The sequence below is a fragment of the Babylonia areolata genome, chromosome 20 (assembly GCF_041734735.1).
Source record: "Babylonia areolata isolate BAREFJ2019XMU chromosome 20, ASM4173473v1, whole genome shotgun sequence".
In the NCBI taxonomy this organism is placed as follows: Eukaryota; Metazoa; Mollusca; class Gastropoda; order Neogastropoda; family Buccinidae; genus Babylonia; species Babylonia areolata.
Window position 1 is genome coordinate 25,402,126 of NC_134895.1, and position 26,545 is coordinate 25,428,670.

A 26,545-nucleotide genomic window follows, 5' to 3' on the forward strand; every position below is an offset into this window, starting at 1 on the left:
AGTTTATATTTTAAAAACTTTTCCTTCCATCGGTTATGAAATCGACCCCATGCTGATTTTTCTAACAAAGTGTATCAGTGCCTCTTTTACGGAAAGACGGACATGTATTTTTGTCGATTTTTCTTAATTTTGTGCTCCTCTTTTAGCTGCTTTATCAGCAGTTTCATTGCCATGAATGCCCACATGAGAAGTCACCCAACAAAAACTGACCTCAGTCCCTTTAATCCTTAAACAATGTACCTATTAAATGATTTGACTCAATAACTAAGTCAGATCTTGTATCAAGACTAAATAATTCCAGAGTATAAAGTACTGATTTGGAATCAACAAAGAATGCTATTTTCGAGAAAACTATTTGATGGCTCACTAAGTAGTTCAGAGCTTGTATGATAGCAGTTAGCTCAGCTGTGAATATGGAATGATGTTTTCCAATAAAGTAAGATTTTTCAACTTTAAACGGGCAGAATATAGACAGTGAAGCCGCACCAGCATTTTTGTCATCAAGAACAGATCCATCTGTAAATATATGGAGATGATTCTGATATTTTTCTGCTATATGAATTCTGGCAGTACTTGTCGTGATATTGATGTTTTCTTCCTTTTTTGTTTCAGAATAAGTTATATCAAAATCTGCTATCAACATTTCAATGTCAGATCTTACCGTCTGTCAGTTCATCAGCAATGAAAATTTTCAGTGGTCATTGAAGTGTATCTCACAGCAAATTTTGCTGTTGCTAACTCACGATGTTCATTTAAGGGAGGAATTCTGGCTGTTTTGTATGTTTCCTGATTGGATGCATGAGAGGGCACTCCGGGGGCAATTTTGATAGCCCTACAAATAAACACCTATAAACTTCACCACCTGTTTATATATAATCAATGACGTCACCAAGTAATTTAAAAATGGGTATGCTAGTTGGCTTACCACCTGTGTGTGTGTGTGTGTGTGTGTGTGTGTGTGTGTGTGTGTCAGTGTGTGCCGTGTGCACGGTGTGCGCGCGCGCGTGTGTGTGCCAGTGTGTGTGTGTGTGTGTGTGTGTGTGTGTGTGTGTGCGTGCGTGTGTGTGTGTGTGTGTGCCACGGTGTGTGTGTGTGTGTGTGTGTGTGTCACAGTGTGTGTGCATGTGTGCGTGTGTGTGTGTGTGTGTGTCACAGTGTGTGTGTGTGTGTGTGTGTGTGAATGTGTGCGAGCGTGCTGCAAAACACTCGTAATCACACGCTGTCGTGGACCGTCTGCCCATCGTATTTGAATGCGTTTCGGTATTTTTTATTCCGATTCTGCCTTTTCCAAAACCGGGCGATTTGTACTACTTCCCGTCAGTCGACAGTTGTTCATCTTCAATGGCTTCCATTTACTGACAGAAGCTGTGTTGTTAACTGTGAATTTTGCCTTCAAATCTGAGAAATGTCCGAACCAGAGGCCGAAAAACCTGCAAGTCTTCATCCAAATCCTACCGAACAAGCAGAAAGTGCCGATGAGTCTGACGATGAGAGTGAAGTTCTGGAAGAAAGTCCGTGTGGCCGCTGGCAGAAAAGACGAGAAGAGGTGGGCTATTAGTATTATCATGTCCTATTTGATGCCAGTTGTTTTGTTTATATGAACGTAGTCTGCTTTTGCGTCGGCTTGTGCATTGAGCTGAAACATTAGTTTAACCATTAATGCATGTTGAGCGAACCATGTGGAAAGTGTTAAGCCTGAATGAATACACATTTTAAAGAGCATAATAAAAATAGTATCAATGGCGTCTGCTACAGTGCTAGTGCAGCGACGAGTGCTCAGTTGTCAGATGGAATTTAACAGTTGCCATTTTAGTTTTACTTTTAGGCAACAGTGACAGATGTATTGACAGTCCATCAAATGCTGTTCCCAATGATTTTATTTTATGTTCAAGTAATAATAATGTAATCAGTATTCCAGGTACTGAGTTTGCACAAATGATTCAACCACACTGATACTTAATGCATAGTCACTGATACTTAATGCATAGTTATTTTAATGAAATTTCCACTCTGATTGTATAATTTGTATTTATAACACTTTGATTTTCCCATTCTGACAGGAATAACAAGGTGATTCCAGCACCAAAAAAATGTATTGTTTATAGACTTATAAACCTTGATTACCTCCACTGTGCCAGTCTGTTGCTCTTTATTTGATGTCAAGTTTTTTTTGTTTTTGGTTGTTCGTTTTGTTTGGTTTTTGTTTGTTTGTTTTTGGTTGTTGGTTTGATAAAAGTAAAAGTTGTTGTTTTTTTCCATTCTGACACCAGTAATATATTCTGTTATTTATTATTTTGTAACCCTTCTCTAATTCATAGTCTGTTGTTGAACCTCAGTTACTCACTGTCTCTTGTATTTTAATTGGCATCAAATATAAACTGGCTTTCCATTCTTACACTTTTGTTCAGAAAGCTCAAGGGAAGCTTGGAGTCTGTGGGGAAAGAGAATGGAAAGGGGACTGTCACATTTTCTAGGGATTGATTTTGTAATTTGCTTTTTAACCTTTTGAGCCCTGACCACTGCTTTACCAGTGGTGGGGAGGGGTGGCATAATGCCTGGCCACCAGTTGAGCGGTGCGTAAACACTTGTGTCATGTTTTGCTATTGGTTGACTTACATTGAAGAGCCAATCAGAAAAACCGTAATATTCTGACGTCAGCGAACGTAGTACCAACATTGCTGCGCCTTTTCACTGTGTTTTGTGCATGTGCTTTGGATAAAAAAAGATTGATTTCTACCATGAAGCATGCAGAGTCTCAACCTGACACGCCTCCTTTGATCAACTGATTCTGCCTGCTCAGATTCGTTTTCAACATCACTATCTGTAGCAAAATCATCCGATTTGAATTCCACGTCACTATCAGAGTAATCATTGTCATACTTTACTTCCGATAAATCATCAAGCATATCAATTACTTGCTGCGTTGTGTACAGTTGTTTTCTCGCACGTTTTGTCCCAGATTTCTGCCCTGACGGGCCAGGTTGAGACTCTGCACGCTTCAAGTGTTTACGCACCGCTCAACCGGTGGCTGGGCATTATGTCATTTTTCTCTGCCACCGGTAAAGCGGTGGTCAGGGCTCAAGAGTTATGAATTCTTTATGACCACTCCAAAAGCATAATAGATTGGATATGATAATCATATTGTGGGAACATGCTGAAGTGACTGTCAGGCACCAGCGGATGAGTGGGTTAGAGACTGAAGTGAAATCAGTATTTAATGGCTGTGTTGAACAGGTAGAGCAGCGCGATGTGCCAGGCATTGACAATGCCTTTCTGGCTATGGACACAGAGGAAGGAGTGGAGGTGGTATGGAACGAGGTCCAGTTCTCTGAGAAAAAGAACTTCCGTGCACAACAGGTAAATGGTCAGCTTAGTTAAGTAAAACTCCAGTAAACTAAAACAAGCAGTTGCCCAAAATCAGTTGGCATCTGATGGTGAAATTGAAACTGAAAGGCGGAAAAAAAACAAAAAAAAACACAAAAAACAAAAAAAACTGCTGAAAAAAGTGCAAAAAGTGAAGGTGATTTTTTACAGCCCAAGATGATAGGGTAGAGGCTAATACGCACAATAGAAATGATAATGTTGATCACCATTCCACCAAAAGTTAACCATCTCAGAATGAGTATTTGTCAGTCTTTAGATTATATTTTGGTTTTAAGTATTATCTTTAACCAGTTCAGTGCCTGTGACTGTAAGACGTCAGCTGATGTCCTGCATAAAGTGTTGCCATAGTGCCTAAAAGACATCCACTGATGCCCTGCATATGTTCTGATTTTTCTTTCATTGTAGTTTTGGTTCAGTGAACATAAACAGACTCTGAACAGTTAGTTTTATATGTCTGGATTATAAAAATGATATTTAAATGCATAGAAGACCCCTTTTCCCTTGATGATGATTTGCTGACTGAACCACGTGGAATGTGTTTGGATAGGGGGTTGCATCATTATCATATGCCAAAAAAAGGTGTTGCAAACTTTATCCAGGAAAAAAAAGCTGTCCCAATCAGTAGGTTTTACATCATTTTGCAAGCTGTGCTTATGACTATGGGTAGTTATAATGATGGAGAAGAATCTCTCTTGTTGGATAATTTGTTTGAACACAAAAGTGAATCACACTGAATGACAACAGTAGTGACAAAATTGACAGCCCATTTGATGATAATTCAGTCTGTCTATCCAGTCAGATGGCGTTTTTGAGCAGGTAAGTATGACTGACAGAGTGCATGCAGAGAGCATTGGAAGAGAGGATCAGAGGGAGAGGAATAAAATGATAAGTCAAATGCCAGCCAGAGGGCGTGGAAGTGGGTGTGGCAGTTGGATGTCAGTGCACTGTTATTTCAGTGCATTCTCCTGGAAACAGACGGCACCAGTGCCCCATGATTTTCATGAAATGCAGGGTTGGAAGTGTACTGGACATAAAACAAATGCTTTCATTTTCACTAGTTTTAGTTTTTACGCTTTCTGTCACTGAATCAGTTGAGTTGTTTGAAGAAGAAGAGGCAAACCTGATGTATGGCAGACTCTTTAACCAGCCCAGTTCCAGCTTGGAGGAAGTGAGTGTCATCAAAGAACTTCACCCTCTAATTGGGGAAACCTCTTAGCTGTCAGAAATCTTGACTGTTCAGTTTCTGAGAACATGATTGACTTTTTATGTTGACTGTACCCACACTTGTCATTGTTGGGACAGTTATTCACTTACTCAATACATGTCTACATGAGATGTGATTTGTTTTCAGGAACTTGAAACCTGTCTAAATTTCTTCTACAGGTGTAATCTGACAATAGGAATGCTATTTCTAGCTGTATTTTGTTTGTTTTCTTCATGGATGCCATTCATGGAGGTGGAAATAGACTCTTTTTGCTACATGAAAATTAGTATCTTCACTTTCAAATGCCTGAATAGTTATCTACAATTAAACTAATTGGGGATCAAATCCCAGAGTCAGAATCTCCTCTTCCTTTTACTTCACAAAAATTGTTTCCTTTCTTTCTGTATCTGCCATAGTTTTTATGCTTGAATTCATTTTTTAATAATTATTACCACCGATTCCCACAGAATTCCCTGGCAAGGGGAGAGCACTTTTATTTTACTACATTTTCTGGCACTGAACTGGTTAATGAGTAAGTCCTATTGTACCACAAGGCTTTTGAAATTAAAATGATTACAGTTGTGTAGTCGTGTCAGTTTATAAGTGTTATAGATGAGAGAGATGTGGAGGAAGGTTTAGAATTAGTATGTTTTTATTCTTTTAGTTTCTGAATAGATTCAGAGAGAATTTGCCTCAATGCCTTATGTGACAGAAATAGTTTAATGTCTATATGTTATGTTTGTCTGTGTGTGTTCATGCACATCCATGAACATGTTCTCACTTGCCCCAGACACACTCACATATGCATGCACACACATATACACACAGACATGTTTGAAACTAAACACCACATTCAGGTCAAGAGGGACTTGTAGCTCAGCAGTTGAATTTGAAAATTGGATATTTTAGACACTGCATTTTTGGATGTTTGGAGCAATACTACAATGATTACAAATTACAAATAACTTAGTAACACATAGTTACAATGTAGAAAATCGTAGGACTGATTCTTGACGTAATCTCAGATGGCAAGAACTCTAGAATCTCTCCATGTCTGTCTTCATGGCAGGGCACGTACGACTCACCTTACTCCCTTAGCCTTGCAGGGCTTTATGCCTATCTTTCTTCATGGCAAGGCAGTTTCAACTCGCCTCTTTCCCTTGGCCTCGCAGGGATCTATGCCTCAGTACTAATGAAACTGGTGTGGACTCAAGTGCTTGGCATTAAACCGATCTATTATTGTGAAATTAACGGTGTTCTTTTCACTTTGGTGAGAGCTGGTGATGTTGACTGTCGCTTTGAGTTTGCAAGTTGAGGGCTTCTCTCTCTCCCTCCCTATCATGTTCTCTTTCTGTCAGTTGAGCAGTTGTTGTTTTTCTTTTTAAAGTTTGAACTTTGGTCCCTGTTGTGTTATTGCTGAGGTCAGTTGGTCTTGTTGAGCCTTGGCTGCTGTTGCAGGGCTGGATGTACAAAGTGGGCATGAATCTGAATCGGCATGACCAGCCCAGCCTGCCTGCAGAACATTTAACTTTTTCTTTAGTTCAAAAGCTAGCCGTCTGTCTTGCGTTTGTTAAATGATAATGGATAAATAGATGGCATTGGTTTGAAGTTGTGATTGGTGATTTTAAAATACATAGACCAAAGAGAATCAAACAAGTGTAAAAAATGGCACATTTTGGACTGTTATTGTTTGGATGTACCAAAAATCTTCCATGTTGACAAAAAATAAGAAAATACTCTTAGAGTAAATAAGAAAATATTCTTAGAGAATAAGGACAGTGTATGTTCAACTGGTAAAGTGCTGCTAATGTTTGTGATTGAATGTGTGGTTGTTAAATGCAGACTTTTTTCTTCTTTTTTTTTTTTTTTCTTTTTTTTTTCTTTTCTTAGGCAAGTGCATTATTCTTCCATACACTAATGCCAGTAATGGGAGTAATGCGGTGACACATACTTTTTGTATAATTTCAGGCTCAATCATTCCTTTGAGTCAAAGACGGTGAAAATACTTCAGTACATTTAACTTAAAGCAGTTAAAAATGATTCAGATAAAGAAAAAATTAAAGGATTGATAGGACTGATAACACAAATGACATTATTCTATACTTTGTGATCTTGGTGATATTGTCTGGAAAAAGAAACTTATCCTGAATCGGTTGCTTACTTACTAATGTCACCTGTAATTCCCTGCCACGTTAACCAAAGAATATTCTTATTTATCAGTGATTGAAAGCAATAAATTTAGTTTTCCCTTCACAGTGTTTCACATGTGAAAAAATGCTAGAATGCAGTTACACTGTCTTATGGCCATTAAATTGATGGCACAAACAATTTATGCCTGATCAGATTCTTGACCATTTTGTGCAGTTACCTTTTTTTTGTTGTATGGTTCATTATCCTTGTTTTGTATAAAATGATTATTCATATTTACTGCTTTCATGTTGTGTCCTGATTTATTGTTTTCTTTTAATTACTAATTTGCCCAGTCACTGTTCCTTTAGTAATGTTACAGTTACACTTACATGAACAATCACCCCCATTGAGTGCTTGATCTTGTTAGAATAACAGAGAGTATTCTCATGCAACTGGAACATTCTGCTCTGCAAAGCAACATGGCCAAAAATGTTTTTAAAAAGAGAGCCACTTCTTTTGTCAGTCTGTCTTCCTCAGTCAGACACGCAGACACATGTAAGAAAAACAAGTTTATTCATAACTTTTGGGGGTATAATTTGGATTCAAACAAACATTTCTTGTGGCACAACTATTGATTTTCCTGATGTCTCTATGATATATATTTAAACAATTGGCAACTGACTTCTTGTGTGTGTGTGTGTCTGTGTGTGTGATGGCAGGACAAGATTCGGCAGGTGTTCGACAACTTGATCCAGTTGGAGCATCCCAACATTGTCAAATTCCATAAATACTGGACTGACACCAAAGGTGAAAAACCCAGGGTAAGTGAATGCATACATATATATCTTAAACTTTTACAGCTTGATTATTGAAGCAATTACATCTTTCTTTTTTTTTTTTTAAAAAAAAAAAGAGTAAATGAATAAAAAGATGAAAACAGCTGAAATAGGATGGATTAACTGGAATTGAATGAAAAATCCACCATTCAAATTCAAAACAAGAGAATTGCTTATCCGTCAATCACTGAATCAGGATAAGAAAGCCAACTGTTATTTGTGAATGTTTTTTTTTTAGCAATTTTTACTTCAACATTATGTTTTGTTTTCAATATTATGGATTAAGTGAGTAAGTGAGAGAGAAAAAATGGTACAGTAATTCATTTGAATGAGTGTACATATGCTGTCACAGTATTAGAAATGTGTTTGCATGAGTCCTAATCAATGTTGGGTGACATACCTACAACCTCTGCATCTTGTCCCAGCTATAGGGAGTCACACATGGCAGTGAACATTTTTGAGAAGGTCCAGGAATGGGTCAGGAATTGCTGCAATTCAAAGGCTACTTCTGGATCAGCTCCTGATTGTTCAGCAGCCATAGGGTTAGGTATATATGCATCAAAGGATTGTTTTTATCATCACCAACAATATTCACAGTGTTTTAAGCTCTGGTGTATGGCCTTGGATGGTTGGTTGGCTTATAACAAAGCAACAATAATGATGATAATATGAGTTGAACAATGTATGCATGAATTTTGCTATTATATTTCAGTGTGTTAGTTGTTTTACTGACAGTGATGTACAGGTGATTTTTTGTTTGTTTGTTTGTTTGTTTTGTTTTCTGATTCAGTACATATTTTCAGTGATTGTTTTTGCTTTGTGTATGTTTGCAGGTAATCTTCATCACAGAGTACATGTCATCCGGCTCCTTGAAACAGTTTCTAAAATTGACCAAAAAGAACAACAAAACATTCCAACTGAAGGTAAGGTTGTCTTGCTCTGTGCTGCCTAGTGGCTTGACTGCCTGTCTGCTATCTGTCTCTTTCATGCCTTCTTGCCCCGCAGTCTTCAGTCTCTTCACCCTGTGTTTAGTTTCACAGTGTGCAGCTTGTTTGCAGAGTGCTGACAGATTGGAGAAGAATGAGAGACTGGTAAATGTGAAAGCCGGGGGAGGGGGGATGAGGTGAAAGTATTAGGCTACATTTGCATGAAGCCCAGCCAGTTGCTGCCAGCCATTTGCCGTCAGCCTGACACAGCAACACTAGTTGATGCAGCCAGTTGTGTCAGTGGAGCGGCTCCCCAGACGAAAGAAATTGATACTATTGGGATTCATGCTGCTTGTATCATTGAAGAGTTCTGCCCCTTGGATCAGCTTTCCGTCTCATCTGTGTGCATGCAACAAATCAGACGGTTGGCTGGAGATGGCTGGTGGCCAGTGTGAACACTTTCCAGCTGCAAACATGACAGGAAAGTGCAAAATGACATGCTCAAAATTCTCAGCCAGTTCCTGTCAGCTGCTGGCTGGGCTTAGAGTGAACCCAGCCTAAGAGGGGCTAGAGAAAGCTGTAGAATTTTGTGTCAAGGGATTAAACAGCTTGTGTGTTGTTGGGGTGGGGGATGGGTGTGTGAGAGCTGTTTTTGTTAATAGTAGGCAGTTACGTCTGTTTGTAATTGTTTTTGTTTTTTTGTGTTTTTTTTTTGGGGGGGGGAGGGAGGTGAGGGGGGGTTGACACTTACATGCGTTATAATTAGTTGAATAACTGGGTCTTTCCCACTTCTGTCTGTTGTTTATTATTTATCAACAATATCAGAACTTTGCTGTTTGTATTAACATCAACACTCACTTCGGTTGATAAAGTATCAATTTGATAAGCATTTATTTTCAGTACAGTTCACCATGCCTGGTATGTGCATTTAAGCATGTCGTTCCTTATCCTTTCCCTCTTAACAGTGTACATGACCATTGAGCTGCATTCAGCAACGTTTCATTCAAAAAATATTTGTTGGAAGCAGTTGATTTGACAAGGAACATGTTAGGAAACTTGTGTCCAGAGTTTAGCAAGCAACATAAAGCTTGTTTCTTCAGGTCTTACACTTTGTAACAATATTTTGTTTGTGGGTAGAGTGAGTCATTTTGAAAATAGATATGTATGTATGAAGAGTGTATACATGTGTGATAGTAAATTTTTGATTTCATCAGTTTGAATCCGTGCCACATAGATGAAAAATATTAAAGTCTGCTTCTTCTTTTTTTAGGCCTGGAAACGGTGGTGTACCCAGATCCTTTCTGCTCTCAGGTGAAGAATGATTTGTGATATATATGTGTGGTTTCCTTGTCACTGATATGACTTGTACAAATGTATTCATGAGCATGTATTGTTTTATCTCAGTACGAATATATGAAATACAATGTGGGTGTGTCAGTGTGCATGTGTGTGTTTTTTTGTGAATGTTTGAATGTTGATGAAATGGTTTCACAGTGAACCTTTTTTTTCTTTTTTTCTTTTTTTTTTTTTTTTGAAAGTTTATCAATGGAACATCTTTTGAAAGTTACAAGAGGATGCAGTTTACATGTACAGACCTTTCAATGAGAGTTAACATTGGTCTTAGACTTCCAAGTATATTTTGAAGATAGGGAGACACTGTATTGCCCATCCCTTTCTTTCTCCTTCTCTCTTTCTGTGTGTGTGTGTGTGTGTGTGTGTCTTATCTGTCTTTTTTCTATTGGTCTCTCTCTCTCTCTCTCTCTCTCTCTCTCTCTCTCTCTCTCTCTCTCTCTCTCTCTCTCTCATTTCTTCTATTGACACAATAAATGATAAATCTATTCCACTATTATTGTGGATGTGTTGAAAATATCAAAATGAATTGCATGTTGTATTGTGGTGACTGATATATTTGTGACAATATATAATCTCAGTGGCCTATTATTATCTAATTGTTCTCTTGTTTATTGAAAAACATCTGATTTCCAAAAGTACAAGTGTCACATGTCCATTGATATTAATTGTTCGCTTGTTTGTTAGAAAGGATTTAACTAACTGTTGTTATGAAAAATCTGTTTGCCAAAAGTACATATTTATCTCACATGCCCTTTAACATCAGATTTTCTCTCTATTGCTTAAAACATATATCTGACATGCCCATTATTATCTGTATTGCTAAACTAGTAAAAGCACATTTTTCACATGTATGCTATTATTCAAATGTCCCCATATTGCTAATAATACATGTATCACATGCCCATTAGAATCTGATTGTTCCCGTATTGCTGTGAAGGCATGTTTCTCATGCCTGTTTTTCACTGTTGTTGTGAAGGATGGGATTTCAAAAATTGCGTTAACATGTTCAGTTACCTGCATTCCTGTGAACCACCAATCATCCACGGCAATCTGGCCTGTGACACCATCTTCATTCAGCACAACGGTCTGATCAAGATTGGGTCAGGTATGTCATTGTAGTATGCTTCTTGATCTGTGCTTCAGTCTCTGGGTGTGTGTGTGTGTGTGTGTGTATGTGAATGTGCATGTGTAACGTCTAACTGTATTTAGAATGAAGAAAGTTGCATGTGTGTGTGAGTGTATGCATGTGTGTGGATGTGTGCAGATGTAGGTGTGTGTATGCATGTGTGAGAGCTTATGCACATGTGTAATTATATGTACGCATGTGTGTGAGTGTATGCACATGTGTAGTTGTATGTATGTATGTGTGTGGGTGTGTGTGCAGGATTCATGGTCATCACATTTCTGTCATTTTCTTGTGTGTATGTGTGTGTGCAAAGTCAATAGTTTAACAGCTGTCATGGCATTCTTGTGTGTGTGTGTGTGTGTGTGAGTGAGCGCACACAAAGTCAATAGTTTATTCAACAGCTGTTTCTGTAATTGACTGGTGTACAGAAATTGAATGAACATTGTTCATTTATATAGAGAAATCTTGCTGTGTGGTGTGAATTACTGACCTATGAAGTGAATAATACACCCATGTTCATCACTTTTGCTGGTTTTCTTTTCTCATGAAAAGTGTATGGAAACGCCTGCATTTTTTTTTTTTTTTTTTTTTTTTTTTTTTTTTTTTTTTTTACTGTGTTGGTGTGGTTCTTTTCCCTTTTTTTTTTCTTTTTTTTTTTTTTTTTTACTCAGAAGCTTTTCTTCCTCTGTCTTTCATTACACTGTTTTCAGACCTGGCTCTCAGCTGCTTTGAGTATTGTTATTGTATGACGTGATCTCCAGAGCAAAGTATGATGTGTTTTGAAAAGTCTTGTAGAAATAGTCAGCTGCACACTGGTAAACAAAGTACAGGACATCAAAAGACAATCACAGTGTTTTCATGGTGGGGTTTCTGTGGGCTTTTTTTTTTCTCTAAATTGGTAATGTGGATTGACTGGACAGTTTTTTTGACTCACTTGTGTAAACAGTGTGAGTCTATGTAATAACCCAATGTTGTCTCTGTGTGTGTTCTTGTGTCTGTATGTATGTCTGTGTGTCAGTGATAAACTTAAACATTGTCATTTTCTCTGGAAATACTTTGACAATACCAAATTTGGATTAAACATAGGCGAAAAAAAAATTCACAGTTGTACTAATAATAGGTTGTTAGTCTTCCGAATAAAGCTGTATTTCTGAATCATCAGCATTTTATTTCGTTGAGGATCTGAAGCCAAAAAATCACGATTTATGGTTTGCTTTGAAGACGCCCTCACCTTGTTTATCTTGTTCACTATTAAAAGAAAAGAAATAAAAATTGTGGACAGAACACATGCCGTGACACTAAGATTTACTTCATATGAATAGTTTGAAGTGGATGCTAAATTCACAAGAATGAACATGAAAGAGAAACTGAATGGACTGCATTGTATTTCTGTCAGCCTGTTGAAGACGCAGGTCTCCAGAAAACAGCTACGTGTTGTGGTGTGCTTGAGGCGATGGCAACATCTCCATTACTGCAGACTTTTAAAATATTTCTTGAATAATCAAGATATACCAGAGTAATACGATTTGAACGGTGTTATCACCTTGAATACTGTAATCGATTTATGACGCAAAAAAACAATATACGTTTAGATATTTATTTTTGAACATGATTGGCAGGCATTGTAGCGCTTTAAGTAAGTCTACTAACTCTGGAAATGATTCTGCTTCGTTCGAATCTGCTAATATGCTCCTTTTTTTTTTTCTCTTTCTTTCTTTCTTTTTCCTCCTGAAGCTTTATATTATTGAATACAGAACACAATTTAACTCTTTTTGGGGGGTGTGGGGGTGAGTAAAGTGTATATCACAAGTGAGTCTTGAAGGCCTTGCCTTTCTTTTTTTCTTATTCATATATTTGGTTGATTTTTTAATTTGTGTCAGTATCATAGAGGTTTTTTTGGTTTGGGGGGGGGGGGGGGGCTGTTTTTGGGGTTTTTTTTCCAATATGATGTTTCAGTTTATGTATGTTAAAAAGATATTGAGCTTTTCTACACCGTTCAGAATGTAGAAAGTTTGAAAGTGAAGTGTGCTGAAAATTGCTTATGATTTTTTTTTTTTTTTTCCCCCTTTTTTTTCTTTTTCTTAAGTCTTCAATATCTTAACCTTCTTGCATTTACTCCAGCCACAGCCAAGGTTTCGGAAACGTTTCTCTGTGAAGCATGTGAATGCAAGAGGGTTTTTAACTTGGGGAATGAAGCATCTGTGTAAGATTATAATCAGTCGCGGAAAAAGACACCTCCAGTTGGTGTTTCAGAATCAACAACATCACTTCCATGTGGTGAGTGGAGCATGATAGCTGCCCCCCTGTGTTCCTTTTCCTCCTGTAGTTTTATTTATTACTCCTACTTGTGCAACATGGAGATTTTTTTTGGTTTGGTTTGGTTTATGTATCACTTTCTAGAAAGAGGAGAGGACAAAAAAGATTGCTGTAGGGGAAGCTGTGTCACGTCTGTACGTGTGTGTCTGTCTGCCCATCTTCTTGTATCTTGGTACACGGAGAGCTATTACTTGCACACTGCCAGACCAATTTTCATGCAGCTTTGACCTGTGTAAGTGTGGTCACTTGGCTATGAGAAGAGTTGAAACATTTTCACCCATTGTTGTAGACCAGTTTCCCTGATTTAGATAAAACATGAAAGTCAGGTCTTCCATATGAAGTTCACTATGCTCTGATGACCTTTAAAAATTACCTTGACATTGGCAAGGTCTGCTGGTCAAGGTCACAGCAGGCATACTTTGATCTGCTTGCATCAACAGTAACATTCTGACCAGTTCCACATTGTTTTGTTCTGATAAGTGTGAGAGATCAAAACCAGTTAGGTCTGACTGACCGTTTCACTTTTGACTTTCACTTTCATTCAAGGTCACCAAAAACATGTTCATATTTGCTTTGATTATTTTCACCCTCGTTCAGCTGATTTAATTGTATTGAAGTTTTGAAGTACCATAGCAGATGCAACATTCAATTGATTCGGAATTTGAGAGTTAGTGGGTATTTTGAAGTGAAAGTGAAAATTGCAGTGAGGACAGTGCTTCCACAAATGGGTGGCAGGGTAGGTAAATAATCTGACTGTCTTGGGTGACTTACTCTGGCTCAATGCTCCTTTATCAGTTTCAACTTTTTTTTACCCACATACTTGTAAACATAAAATAAAATAAAAAATCTTCTGGAAGAACATTTTACAGTCAAGCACAGTTGACAGTACAGTAGATCGTTATGGCACATTGTATTGTAGTTTAAGCACAGCAGTATATGCATATTCTGCTTGTTTAAAGAATTTTCTATATGTTTTTTTAATAACTTTTTTTCTCTTTTCTTGTGCTGTAGAGAGATGTTTCAAAGATGTGCCAAGCTTGTGTTTTCAGCAAACTGCTGTTGCAGAGATTTAAAACTTTTTGCATTTGAATTTTTTTTTTTTAATGAGCTTATAGTAATATGAAAATTAGTATTTAGTCTGATGTAAAATGTCTATATAAAAAAAATGAAATAGAAGACTTTCACCTTACCTGTCCAGTGCAGTATTGTCACATATTCAACACTGTTTCCTGATTTTACAACTGAGGAAATAGAATTGCTTGATATACTTTGCACGATGTTCAGTCTTCTTGTGTTCTATATTACATTCTGTGGGCTGTGATGCTTTGATGTGAGTGGGTGTGGATCATAAATCAAAAGAAGATTATCTTGGTTGCTGACATTTGAAGCTGTATGTGACTGGAAAGGAGGTGGCTAAGTTATGATGTTAGTCACTGAATGCTTTGCCTGGCCTTCGCAGATCTGCCAACCATTCTGGTTTGTGCACTTGATCGCACTCTTCCGCATGCCTAAAGATGAATCTGTTGCCAAAAAAAAAAAAAAAAGGGGGGGGGGGGGTGGTGGAAAGGCGGTTTTACAATTTCAAGTGCCCTCAGTTGCATAGCTGCAATGTGTATCGCCAATGGAGTGTAGAACAGAAGTTCTAGTTGGAACTTTTGGCTTCAATTTCAGCTTATGCAAAGGTGAAATGTGTTCATATGAGGATAAGTTAGATTATTGCATCAGCTCAGAATGAAAAATTATGTTGAGGTCGCCTGGGCATCATACAGTGCAGTTAAGTTAAATAGTGGAACAATCAAAAAACAAGATGAAATAAGACTTACCAATGGAAACACACAAAAAGTGTGCAGACCAACTTTATGTTTAATAAGTTCTGATCTTTTTCTTTTTTTCTTTTTTTTTTCCTTCTCTTTTCTTTCTGCATGTGAGTCTTGATTGTAATACTGCTTAAACTAATTCAGGGGGTAAGGGTTTATTTCTCAGTAAGGTTTGTCTTTTGGTTTGTTTTCTTCAAAATCATCTCTTTATTCTTTGGGAGTAAGTGAATGGGGAAAGAGTACAGCAAAGTAGTGTATGTTCATGGATATGGCTTCAGAGCTGCCACTTCGCATACAATAGGAACAGTGAATAGGAAATAAAGGTCATTTGCATATGGCACGAATAGTTTTTTTCTGGGGGGGTGGGGGTTAAAATTAAAGGTAACTTATCTTGGTTGCATCATATTATAATTTGCATGTAGGTGAAGGATGCCAGTATTATGTAGGTGAAGGATGCCAGTATTATGATAGATCATCTGCATGCATTGGTTTATATCATATGAACAGTGAGAAAGCATCCACTTGGCTGGACTTTATTGTTATTAATATTATTCACTGTTTACTTGCTCAAAGGTAGTCTGAGTTTACAGGTCAAGTGTTGTAGCAATTGAACAAGTCTATCTTTAAAAAAAAAAAATAAAGTAAAGAAATAAAAATAAAACAGAAATAACTAAAAGGATGTTCAAGCAATTTATTTTTCCAGCATTTTCAGTCACTTTTCTTATTTGAGAGTTTGCAAACAAACCAGTGGATGGTCCGTGATTGTCTAGCATCTGAGAGTTCTGGAAAAATGGAAACGAATAAGGAACGTCAGCCTTGATTATTGAGCCCAGAAAATTGGCAGTTAGGAGTGGAGTATGTGCACACTTGGACTTGAACACACATGAAGCACACATTTTTTTTTTTTTTTTTATAAAATAAAAGAAGGGGGAAAAAAGACAGACAAAAGCATTTATAAAGCACATACACACACACATGAAAATCAAGAGCACCTGCATGTGCAGTCAAAAGCAAATGAAGAACACCATTACTCCCAAAAGTGACCAAACACACCCATACATGCATACATGCATGCACACACATTATTTCATAAGTATGCAAAATGCATGTGTAAGTCATGGTAAGTATATTGAATTAAACAGCTTTTTTTAATTAAGAAAATGACTATGAATTTGATATTAGAATCAGTAGGTTTTTTTCTGTTTTATTTTGGGAACTTGAGAGATGTGTATTTCATACATATATATATCATAGACCATACTCTTCTTCTCCTACCCCCTGCCATATTACTGCATTCGTTGCTGGATTACTGTATATTGTGCAGTGACATCAGATGGATTCCCTTGTGTGATCTAGTTCCTTTGTTGCCATTGTTTTTGTCGTTTTCATCTATTAACTGAGGGTCATTGTGCTCAGAATTCCTGTTGGCAGAGAAAAAAGATCTCCTTTACCTGGGTCATGTTGAGCCTCATATATGGCTATATATTACATATAGGTACATATTGTACACTATAATAGGCTTAATAACATATTCAGAAGCTGTTATGCACTGTATGACTTGTATGATCAATAATTTTTTTCTTTTTCTTTTTTTTCTTTTTTTTTTTGTGTTGGTTGTTTGTTTTTTCTTGGATATATAATAGTCTCGTGTGTTTGCCACAACAAGGGGGGAATTGGCATATTCTTTAGTTTATATTGAACACTTTCTTCCTGGCTGCTTGTGTCAAGGTTTTCTCTCTTAGTATGTATTATTCAGTAGTTTTGCTTAAAAGGCAGAGTTTATTATACCAGAAGATGCAGGGGACCAATGTTTCTTCATTTGTTGTGTTGTCAAATGCGTCAAGTTTCCTTGTCTTATACTGTGCACTGCATTGATGCTGTACCTTTGTCACTGTGGTACTGGTTTGCACATATTTGTGTATCGACTCTGTACTGTACAGCTTACTTCTTTTTGTGTGTGATTGTCATGTGTTACAGACATTGAATGCTTTAAGATCAGTCCAGTCTTTTTTGGCAAAAGGAATAACAATCAAGACCTGTGTCTCTTGTAGAGATGAGTTTCCTCAGCTTTTGATCTCCACATTCTGTATGTATATGCACTCGCATACACATTTATGATAATGATAATAATAGATAATAAAGTGCAGGCTTATATAGCACAGTACCCCCATCTGAGATGGGGCTCAGTGCGCTTTACAGAAAAATATACAAATTTAAGACTAAGTGTTTTAAGATATGTACAAAGTCAACACAGTTTCACATGACATTGGCTAAAATATACATATGTAAGACTAAATGACTTTTTTTTTTTAATGTAAATCAGCAAGGCACCATCACAGTCTCAAATCACACAGGTGCAAATCACAGCAAAACAAAGCACATCACATTCACCATTGTCAAAAATAAAAACCAGGGAACTAGGTATCACAAAGAACACACCAAAATTATCACAGATGCATACAGATCAACACAAAGAGCACATCCAGCAACAAAAATCACAACAAGTATATGCAAATGAAAAAAAATTCAGTGAGAAAAGTACAGCTTGAAAAGATATGTTTTGAGTGCTCTCTTGAATGCAGGTATTGGGGCGTAACAGGTGTGAGAGCAGTGAATTCCATTGTTTAGATGGAACAAGAGAAAAGGAACGTTCACCATAAGTTTTAGTACAAATCTTTGGAATGGACAATGTGCGCTTGTCATATGAAGAATGGAGTTGTCTGGATGGTGAATAGCCAGAAAGTAGGTCTGAAAGATAGGACAAGAATCAGAAGAATTATAATGAATTGTTCTTATGTAGCATGTAATCTTGCATAGAACTCTGGTCACACAACTGATATACTAACACCCCACTCAGAAACATCCATCCCCACTCACACACAGCCAATATAAGATTGTTGAAGGAATTCCTGGCAAAAGTAAATGTGCCTTGAAATTCACTCAGAGATGGAATATTACACAGACTGGATGGCAGCAAGTACCATATTTTTGTAGTTGTGAAAGTAATATCACAATCCACAACTGTCTTCATGTTACATTTTAGAAGTTTTTAATGCTTTTCACTGGAAGAACGAAGAGTAGATAAAAGTGGGATTTGGAAAGTTCAGCAGATAGATAAAAGTGGAAGTGACCCATCAGAATAGCCGTTGGCAAGAAATGCAGGACTCATACACCAACGGTGGTTAACCTGAAGGATTTTAAATTGAAAGATTTGTCATGTAAGCACTGATCAGCAGAGGATTTTAAATTGAAAGTTTTACTTTATACTGGAGTTATAGGTGTATTCTTTTGCTCTTTGGGGTTCTATTTGCTTGGGGCGGAGGGGAGGGGGTGGGTGTGTGTGATCGATTTTGGACAACCCTGATCATGAGAAGTTGTGTTGTGGCATATTGTTGTGGGGGTGTTGGTTGGATGTTTTTATTCATGAAAACGAAACAGCATTTGGAGAAAGAAAAAAATGATCTAAGTATGTCTTTTCGGTTTTGATTTAGGAGATTGGAAAAGCGTGATTTGTCCAAATGAACTGATTGTTGTGCGAATAGATATTGTTTCATCAAAACTGCCTAATTATATTTGAATTTTAATTATGAATAATTTTATTGAGATTGATTCCAATGCAAGTACTTAATAATTTTTGTGTGTGTGTGTTCAGAATTTTCGCTTGATTTCTGTTATCTGAATGATTCTGTTGTGAATGATGACTGCTGATGAGATTAAGTCCTAATCACTCATTCTTGGTGAAGTGAGGAAGTGGTTTAAACCCAATTTTCAAATGGTTTGTATTGAACTAAGCAAGAGAATTTATTGGCCAGTATGTCTGTGTGTTTTCAGTGGCCCCTGATGCCATCCACATGCACGTCAAGACATGCCGGGAAAACATCAAAAACATGCACTGCATTGCTCCAGAATATGGAGGTAAGTGGTGTCTTTGTGTTAAACTTTTCAGTTAAGTTGTTAGTTTTGAGTACATGCACACACACACATGTACGTGCGTACACTGCATGCATGGGTGTTGGGTGGCACACACATGCACACACACACACACACACACACACACACACACACACACACACACACACTGTATTATGCATGCATTTATGCACTTACTCATGTACACACTTCAACATGGGGATGTTGAGAGAATTGCTGGCACACTAGTGTAAATGAAGCAAGTCAAAATAATCATACTGTTTGGATTGTCAGCAAGAGCGTGTGACATTAACATACGTATTTTAGTAGGATTTATTTCATAGATCTACGAGTGCAAAATGAATATTGATACTGGTGTCACCTTTTTGAACATCTCCACCAGTCAGGCTGGCCTGGCACAGCAGCATAGAATTACAGTTTTGCAGTAAATTAACTTTTAAAATATTTGTGATTTTCTAACTGAACACAAACACTTAAAGAGTATTACACACGTGTTCAGCGCTTCACGTTTAGTTCATCCGAGGAGAGAACTTGACCCTGCATTCAACTCGGGAGGGAAAGGCGCCACCTAAAAATAACACGCTACCGCCGGAAGGGTTAGAACTTTAACTTGGAAGAACTGAGAGCACAAAACGCTATGAGTTCTCTTTCATGTTGCGCCTCCAGCCGTTATCAGCTGTTGGGAGGGAGAAAGACCAGTGTGCTGTTCCGCGCGATGGCAGCGGCCACAGGGAGAAAACAACACCTCTTCGTTAACTTTTGATAACACATTGCTTGTCATCACAATCGCTTAATGAATAGTATGGTTTGAAAGAGCACAGTCTTAGCTTTAAAACAATAGGAAACTCAAATGTGAACATCCGATTATTTTTCTCAGGATAACTGTTTGAAAAAAGCAGGTATGCTTACCACCAGTTTGTTAACTTGTATTTTGACGCATTTTTAACACACTGAATCTAATCTCACAAAATTCTCTCAACACAGACAATACATTCCATGCGCAGCATTACACATCAGCATGCCTCTCACTAACCTGTGTTGATAGCTGGAAATTCTGAAGGAAGCTATGGCGTGTTAAAGATCACAACTGTTTTGCAGCTTGTACAAGTACTCCACAGGCACACTGATTCAGTCATTCACGCACATTGAAGAAAAGAGAGAGAAGGAAACAGAACGAAAGAAAGGAAGGGATGAAGGAGAGAAAGAGAGGGAAGTAAACAGCACGAAAGAAAGACAGAGAAGAAAACAGAATGAAAGAAAGGAATGGAAGAAAGAAATGTGAGAGAACAGAATGTGAAGGAAAACCAAACTCACGGTACTTCTGCTATGAAAAAAAACCCACACCACCGCCAGTCACAATTGTCAGCACAGTTCTGTCAAGTAAATACTGCTATCTTAAAAAATATTTTCCAGCCAAGGAAAGTACTACCACCAACAAAAAGAGAAGTGTCCGCTCTTTCCAACAGTGCAAACATTAATGCCACAGAAGTAGGAGTATGCTCACCAGCCCGCTCAAAAGAGGCGCGCAAATTGCCACGCTTTAATAGAAGACAAAGAAGGGTCAGTGACGGGTTAGCAGGCACAGCAGCTGACCTACTTATCAGTGTCTGGCACTATCAGGCCTGTCAGGGGGATCTCGCTGTCGGCTAAGTGTGTGGTTCTGCTTACAGCCTAGACAGCAGTGATTAACAAACACACTTTGTAAACTTTATTTTCTGACCTGTTTGTGCCTCAACCCCCTTCATTTTGTGAGACCAAATACTCATGTCAAACTTAAGATCCCATGATCTGTGTCAGTGCTAGGTGGGTCATTCCAGCACCAGCATTCCCAGCATGATTCCCCTTGAATGAGGAACATCTTCCCGAATGGCAGGGTTACAGTTACATGCCTTTTTGAAGAGGCCAGTGAATTCATCATGTAAAGCCCACAAATGCATCATGTTCATTTTGCATTAGCCCCAGTCTCTGAAATGCCAAGGAAAACTGCTGATCTCCATGACATACCAGTGACCTTGCTTATGCACATGAAAAAGTTTGATTTGAGTTACTGACTGCAGCAGCATGACTTGTTTTGAATGCTTTGTGTTTTATGTGGACAAATGTTTTGTTCCAGGTTCCAGTCCAGTCACCATCAAGGTGGACATTTATGCCTTTGGAATGTGTGCCTTGGAAGTGAGTTCATTAGGTTCTTTTGTTGCTTTTGTTTGTATGTCTAGTGCACATGTAGGTGAGGGAGTCCCCCCAAATTGCAGCAAGAAATCAGTTGCAAAGTTTTCTTTTCAAACTGACATTTACATTTTTACACTGAATCATATCCTGATTTTGAGGCTGCAGATGGTTTGCAGAGAATTACCATGTTAGTGTTGATATAAATGCAGTTTTTGACCAGAATATTTGACAGTGAAATTTGTCAATCAGACATGGATATTTTCCAAACATGCAGGAGAAAGCCTGACTGAAACATATCAGTTAGGTTGAAAGGCACAGTACACTAGTTCTTTTTTTACAATTGTTTGCCATGCCACACATGACAGTGAAATAGTTCCTGTAGAATGTGGCAATAAGACAACTCTTGTCACCAAAGCTGTGGCATGTCCAGATTACAGTAAAATATTTGGGCAGAAAATTCAAACATTGCAGTTTGGCTACTGCCTGATTGAAGAATTCAAAATAAGGAAGTTTGTGATTTGCATATATATAGTTTTGGATGACGCTGACAGTGTGATAGAAAAATAGAACAAATTTCAGGTTCATGCGTATCAATTGGCTGATTTTTCTGTTATTTGCTGTACGTTTGTTTTGTGTTAAATTTAATTGGACATACATTGACAAGCAGGCTCATTAACTGAAAAAGCAACAGAACACATGTCCACGTAGGGACTAGGGGGAACACCAACATGTTGATACACCTTTGTGGCACATTGCTCTCACCAGCCTGTTGTGGAATTACCGTCATTCCTGCTTATCCTGAATCACCCATACACAGCCATACCTGGGCTCCATTTGTTACATTGCCTCTGCAGGCTGATAACAGATCACTGATGGTTCACCAGGAAGCCACAGACATGCTAGAAGACAGCCTGCACTGCTGCTGGGTCACTTTGATGGTGTTTTGTATCAGTGCATCCAGGATACTTCCTGTTGAGCCCCCTGCTGATGACAAATGCTCAGTCATGGAGACACAATCTGTCTGCTCTGAAGACTTTGGCTTGACTTTGCCACAGGCATGAAAGTGGAGCCAAGAGACACTCTAAATTGTGACCAAAGTCAGTAGATTTAAGGAAGTCTTTCCACAGATGCAACTGTCAAGTGGGCAGAATGATCTGAGTCTTACAGCTGAGTCCATGTTAAATTCAGTCATGGCAGGAGTGGGCCACAGTCGAAACAATTTCACAATAATATGCCTGTGTTGGGATTCAATCTCGCAATCCTTCAGTCCTCATGAGGTCCATGACGTTCACCACTTTTGCCATGGCAGCTAGTGGCTTTAGCTGGCTTGTAAATTGAGAAGAAAATAAAATGTCAGGCACAGGTGGCCTTGGTAATTGTTATAAAACTTTGAGGAAGGAGCAAGCTGAATGCAGGTATCAAAATTAAGACTGTAAAATACTGATGTACTTGCCTTTTTGCTGTTATAGATGTGTTGCAAGTAATCACATTTACATTCTCTGGTTGATGGTGAACACCATTAATTTATGGAAGAGAAATAGAGTATGTGTGTCTTTCAGGATTGTGGGTTTTTTGTTTTATTTTGTTTTGTTTTTTCTTTCTTTTTTCATCAATATTATCGTCACTCCTAACAGACTAACAAGTGTCCCTCCACCCATAGACTCAAATACTTTCTGGAATAGTATCCAGTTTGAAAATGCAGAAAACGGGGGTTTTTCTCTTCTTTTTTTTTTGTGATATTTTGAGCCAATATTCAGTTGCAACACTTTAGATGTAAAATTCCTTTCTCTCATATTCTGGTTTTTGAAAAACAAACAGTTGAATACATAAATGGATAAATAAACAGACAGCCCTCGAAAGATATTTTAGAAAGGAGGCTATGACTTTTTTCTGTTAATTATCCTTTAAAGACTACAGCCCAAATTTTGTGTGAAAATATGCAAAATGAGTACTAAATAGTAACATGACTGAATGGCTGTAGGATACAGTACAGTATTGGATGGTGTGCTGTGATAAAAAAATGTATTTAAAAGATGTGTTTGAGTTGATATTAGAATATGGAAAAGAATGTATTTGTATAACAGCTTTTATTTGTGATGTTTTTATCTTTCCATGCATATGAGTCAGTGTTATTTGCAGATGGCCGCTCTGGGCATTCATGGGAACGGAGATGGTAAAATCGTCACAGAAGAAGACATCGAAGAAACGCTGAACATGCTGGAAAACCCTTTACAAAGGGTAAGTGTGTGTCTTCCTCTGTTTACAGCTAAAATGTTAGCCGTTCAGCTTATGCTCGCTCATTATTCATTGCTTTCTCAACACTTTCCCATGATCCAGTTTTCCTCATCTTTTCACAGGTTCTTGTACACCAACATGCTTCGCTGTCCCACCATTTTCTTTTCCCACAGTTTAAAATATTCAGTGTGCTGTCCCTTCTGTTCCTTCATTATAAAAAAAAAAAAAAAAAGATGAAATAAAGAAACAAAAAAATTATCGGGACCCATCATTTACAAACTTTCTGGTTTACAAGTGATAACTTTCATTAATCTCCATAGATGATGACTATTGATACATCAAAGTAATCCTCATTAGTGTATATGAACATGTAAAGAAGATCAAATACTTGCATTGAAGATCCTGAAATCCTTGTCAGTGTTCAGTGGGTTGTGGAAACATGAACATTCCCAGAGTGCACACCCCCACTAAGTATGACTGGCTGTATGGCAGGGGTAAAAACGGTCATACACATGAAATACCACTTGCACATATATGTAAGAGTAAACGTGAGGTTTGCAGCTTATGACTGCAGAAAGAAAGAAAAAGTGTGTTTTTTCAGTTGTTCATTCTTAACAGCTGCACTTGTTCAGTGTGTAGGTAACCACATATTGTTCTGTGTTTCCTTCTTTCTGTGCAGAATTTCCTGCACCTGTGTCCTTGTTCAGTGTGCAGGTAACCACACATTGCTGTGTTTCCTTCTGTTTGTGCAGAATTTCCTGTGCCTGTGTTTTTGTTCAGTGTACAGGTAACCACATGTTTCCATGTTTCCTTCTGTTTGTGCAGAATTCTTTGCACCTATGTCCTTGTTCAGTGTGCAGGTAACCACACGTTTCTGTGTTTCCTTCTGTTTGTGCAGAATTTTCTGCGCCTGTGCATCCAGAAGGACCCAGCCAAACGCCCAACAGCCCGTGAGTTGCTGTTCCATGCTGTGCTGTTTGAGGTGCACTCTCTCAAGCTGCTGGCTGCCCACCGCTTTGTCAAGAGCAACATCTGTGAGTTGGTGATCTGTCTTGTGTGCGTGATGTGTTGGATCAACGTTGACAGGGTTGTTTGCCCTTATGTCACCCAGTGCCATGAGCAACAGTAATTACAGAGTGGATACATCATGAACAAGTACCTTTTTGGTATAACGTAGGTCTCATGGGTGGTGGGCAAGGGTTGTCTCAATGAAAGCCAAAGTGTGTTTTATGGCTAACCCTTTCAGTGCCAAGCCTATGTTATGTTCAGTGACAACTGTTCGTCAAGGGATGTTTTGATCACCAAGGGAATTAATTAAGGAAAAAAATCTAGCATACACACTGCAAAAACAAACTATATATAACATAAAATTAATAAACAATGAGGCCAGGAGATCAAATGATTAACAAACAGTAAAGAGTGGTAACTCTCTCCACACATAAGATACATAACTTAAAGCCAGTGCTGTTTACGCTACCAATTCAGCTAACACGCAGGTAAATAAAAGGTACGTTGGAACAAACCCAGACACTTCCCCAAAAAGGAAGCGCCAGGCTTGCTCTTATACCGATCATTTGACATGTGCACACAGCAGCAATGACAGAAGAAATGTGTAAACACAAATTAGCTTTTATTCAAGACTGGCATAGCCTCTTTAATCCTGAACAAGCCACAGAATACACGGGCAGTACAGAACAAACACATGGTTGCCTCGGTGGTTTTTCAACTTGACATTAATAAACAATGAGGCTAGAAGATCAAATGATTAACAAATAGTAAAGAGTGGTAACTCTCTCCACACACAAGGTACGTAACTTCAACCCAGTGCTGCTTACACTACCAATTTAGCTAGCACACAGGTAAATAAAAGGTACATTGGAACAAACCCAAACACTTTCCCAAAAAGGAAGCGCCAGGCTTGCTCTTATACCGATCATTTGACATGTGCACACAGCAGCATTGACAGAAGAAATATGCAAACACAAATTAGCTTTTTATTCAGGACTGGCATAGCCTCTTTAATCCTGGCTTTTATTCAAGACTGGCATAGCCTATTTAATCCAATGTACCTTTTATTTACCTGTGTGCTAGCTGAATTGGTAGCGTAAGCAGCATTGGCTTGAAGTTATGTACCTTGTACACTCTTTACCACTCTTTTCTATATATATAACATACTTTTCTGAAAGGAAAATGAACACGCTATCCAATTTGGACAATTTCATATGAATTGAATGGTTTTGTGATTGGAAAATTCCTGCAGTGATTGGGACAGAAATTTCAGTAATGTTTTGATTTTTAGCTTCATTGGGAAGTACAATGAATGTAACTTACGATGGTGAAGAAAATGTTTTCATCATATTCATGTGGTGCACATTCATATACGCTAATACAGAAAAAGGAAAAAAAGCAAAAGAAGGATAAAGGTTGACTGACCCTCCACCCATCCACAAATTTGGAGCCTTGTCTGGCAGAAATTGTTTGTCATCAGAGAACAACTGACTGAGCTTATTAATGGGTATACACAATGCAGGTTTCTGTATTCATTGTTCTGCAAAAGAAGGGCTGTGTTGCTTTTACTTTTTAATCTTTTAGCTCAGCCTTTGTCATGTTTAGCTGAGTGTTGAACTATACGGACTCTATTGTGTGAGTGACAAGTCTTTGGAAACAGATAATTTCCAGTCAGATGTATTGTATGACCATAATCAAAGACAGGTGGATAGAAGTGGATAGGTTGCTCAGACTGTTTAGCTTAGCTCTCGATTCAGCAGAAAGTGGATTGAAGTGAAGAGGTTTCTCAGACTGTTGAATGTTTAGCTATTGATTCAGCAGACCAACAAGAGAATCTGACTGACGAAAACTACTTTGGCAAGTGGGACCCCAACAGGATCATTGCCAGCATCCCATCCAAAGGCGGCAAGCCTCTGGACTGGAAGTGAGTCAGCTTCTTTCTCACTTCATGTGCTGCAGCTTTCTCTTGCATCCACTTCTACAGCTGTGTTTTAGTCACACATATCTCACCGAGACCCACAAGTACAGACTCCTGTCATGTGTTAAATACTGGTCCACCACTGTAAGCGAAAGCTAAAATAGATATGAATTTGCAGAAAATTAGTTCCTTT

The 26,545-nt window shown here is 38.1% G+C and overlaps 1 protein-coding gene across 4 annotated transcripts in view; it reads left to right on the forward strand.

Annotated features, from left to right (window-relative positions):
• The first annotated feature begins 1,336 nt into the window (after positions 1-1,336).
• The window catches only part of LOC143295331 (nuclear receptor-binding protein-like), a 32,037-nt gene continuing 6,828 nt past the window's right edge, over positions 1,337-26,545 (forward strand). Inside the window, exons 1-12 of one of the 4 annotated variants that reach the window (XM_076606967.1) lie at positions 1,337-1,546; positions 3,235-3,357; positions 7,438-7,539; positions 8,388-8,477; positions 9,751-9,791; positions 10,844-10,938; positions 13,213-13,236; positions 18,924-19,007; positions 21,136-21,194; positions 23,331-23,429; positions 24,325-24,460; positions 26,253-26,358. In XM_076606967.1, coding sequence (XP_076463082.1) covers positions 1,406-1,546; positions 3,235-3,357; positions 7,438-7,539; positions 8,388-8,477; positions 9,751-9,791; positions 10,844-10,938; positions 13,213-13,236; positions 18,924-19,007; positions 21,136-21,194; positions 23,331-23,429; positions 24,325-24,460; positions 26,253-26,358 — 1,100 coding nt within the window. In that variant the 5' untranslated portion in view covers positions 1,337-1,405. The remainder of the gene's footprint in view (positions 1,547-3,234; positions 3,358-7,437; positions 7,540-8,387; positions 8,478-9,750; positions 9,792-10,843; positions 10,939-13,212; positions 13,237-18,923; positions 19,008-21,135; positions 21,195-23,330; positions 23,430-24,324; positions 24,461-26,252; positions 26,359-26,545) is intronic. The other 3 variants (XM_076606968.1, XM_076606969.1, XM_076606970.1) reach the window with 3 other exon arrangements.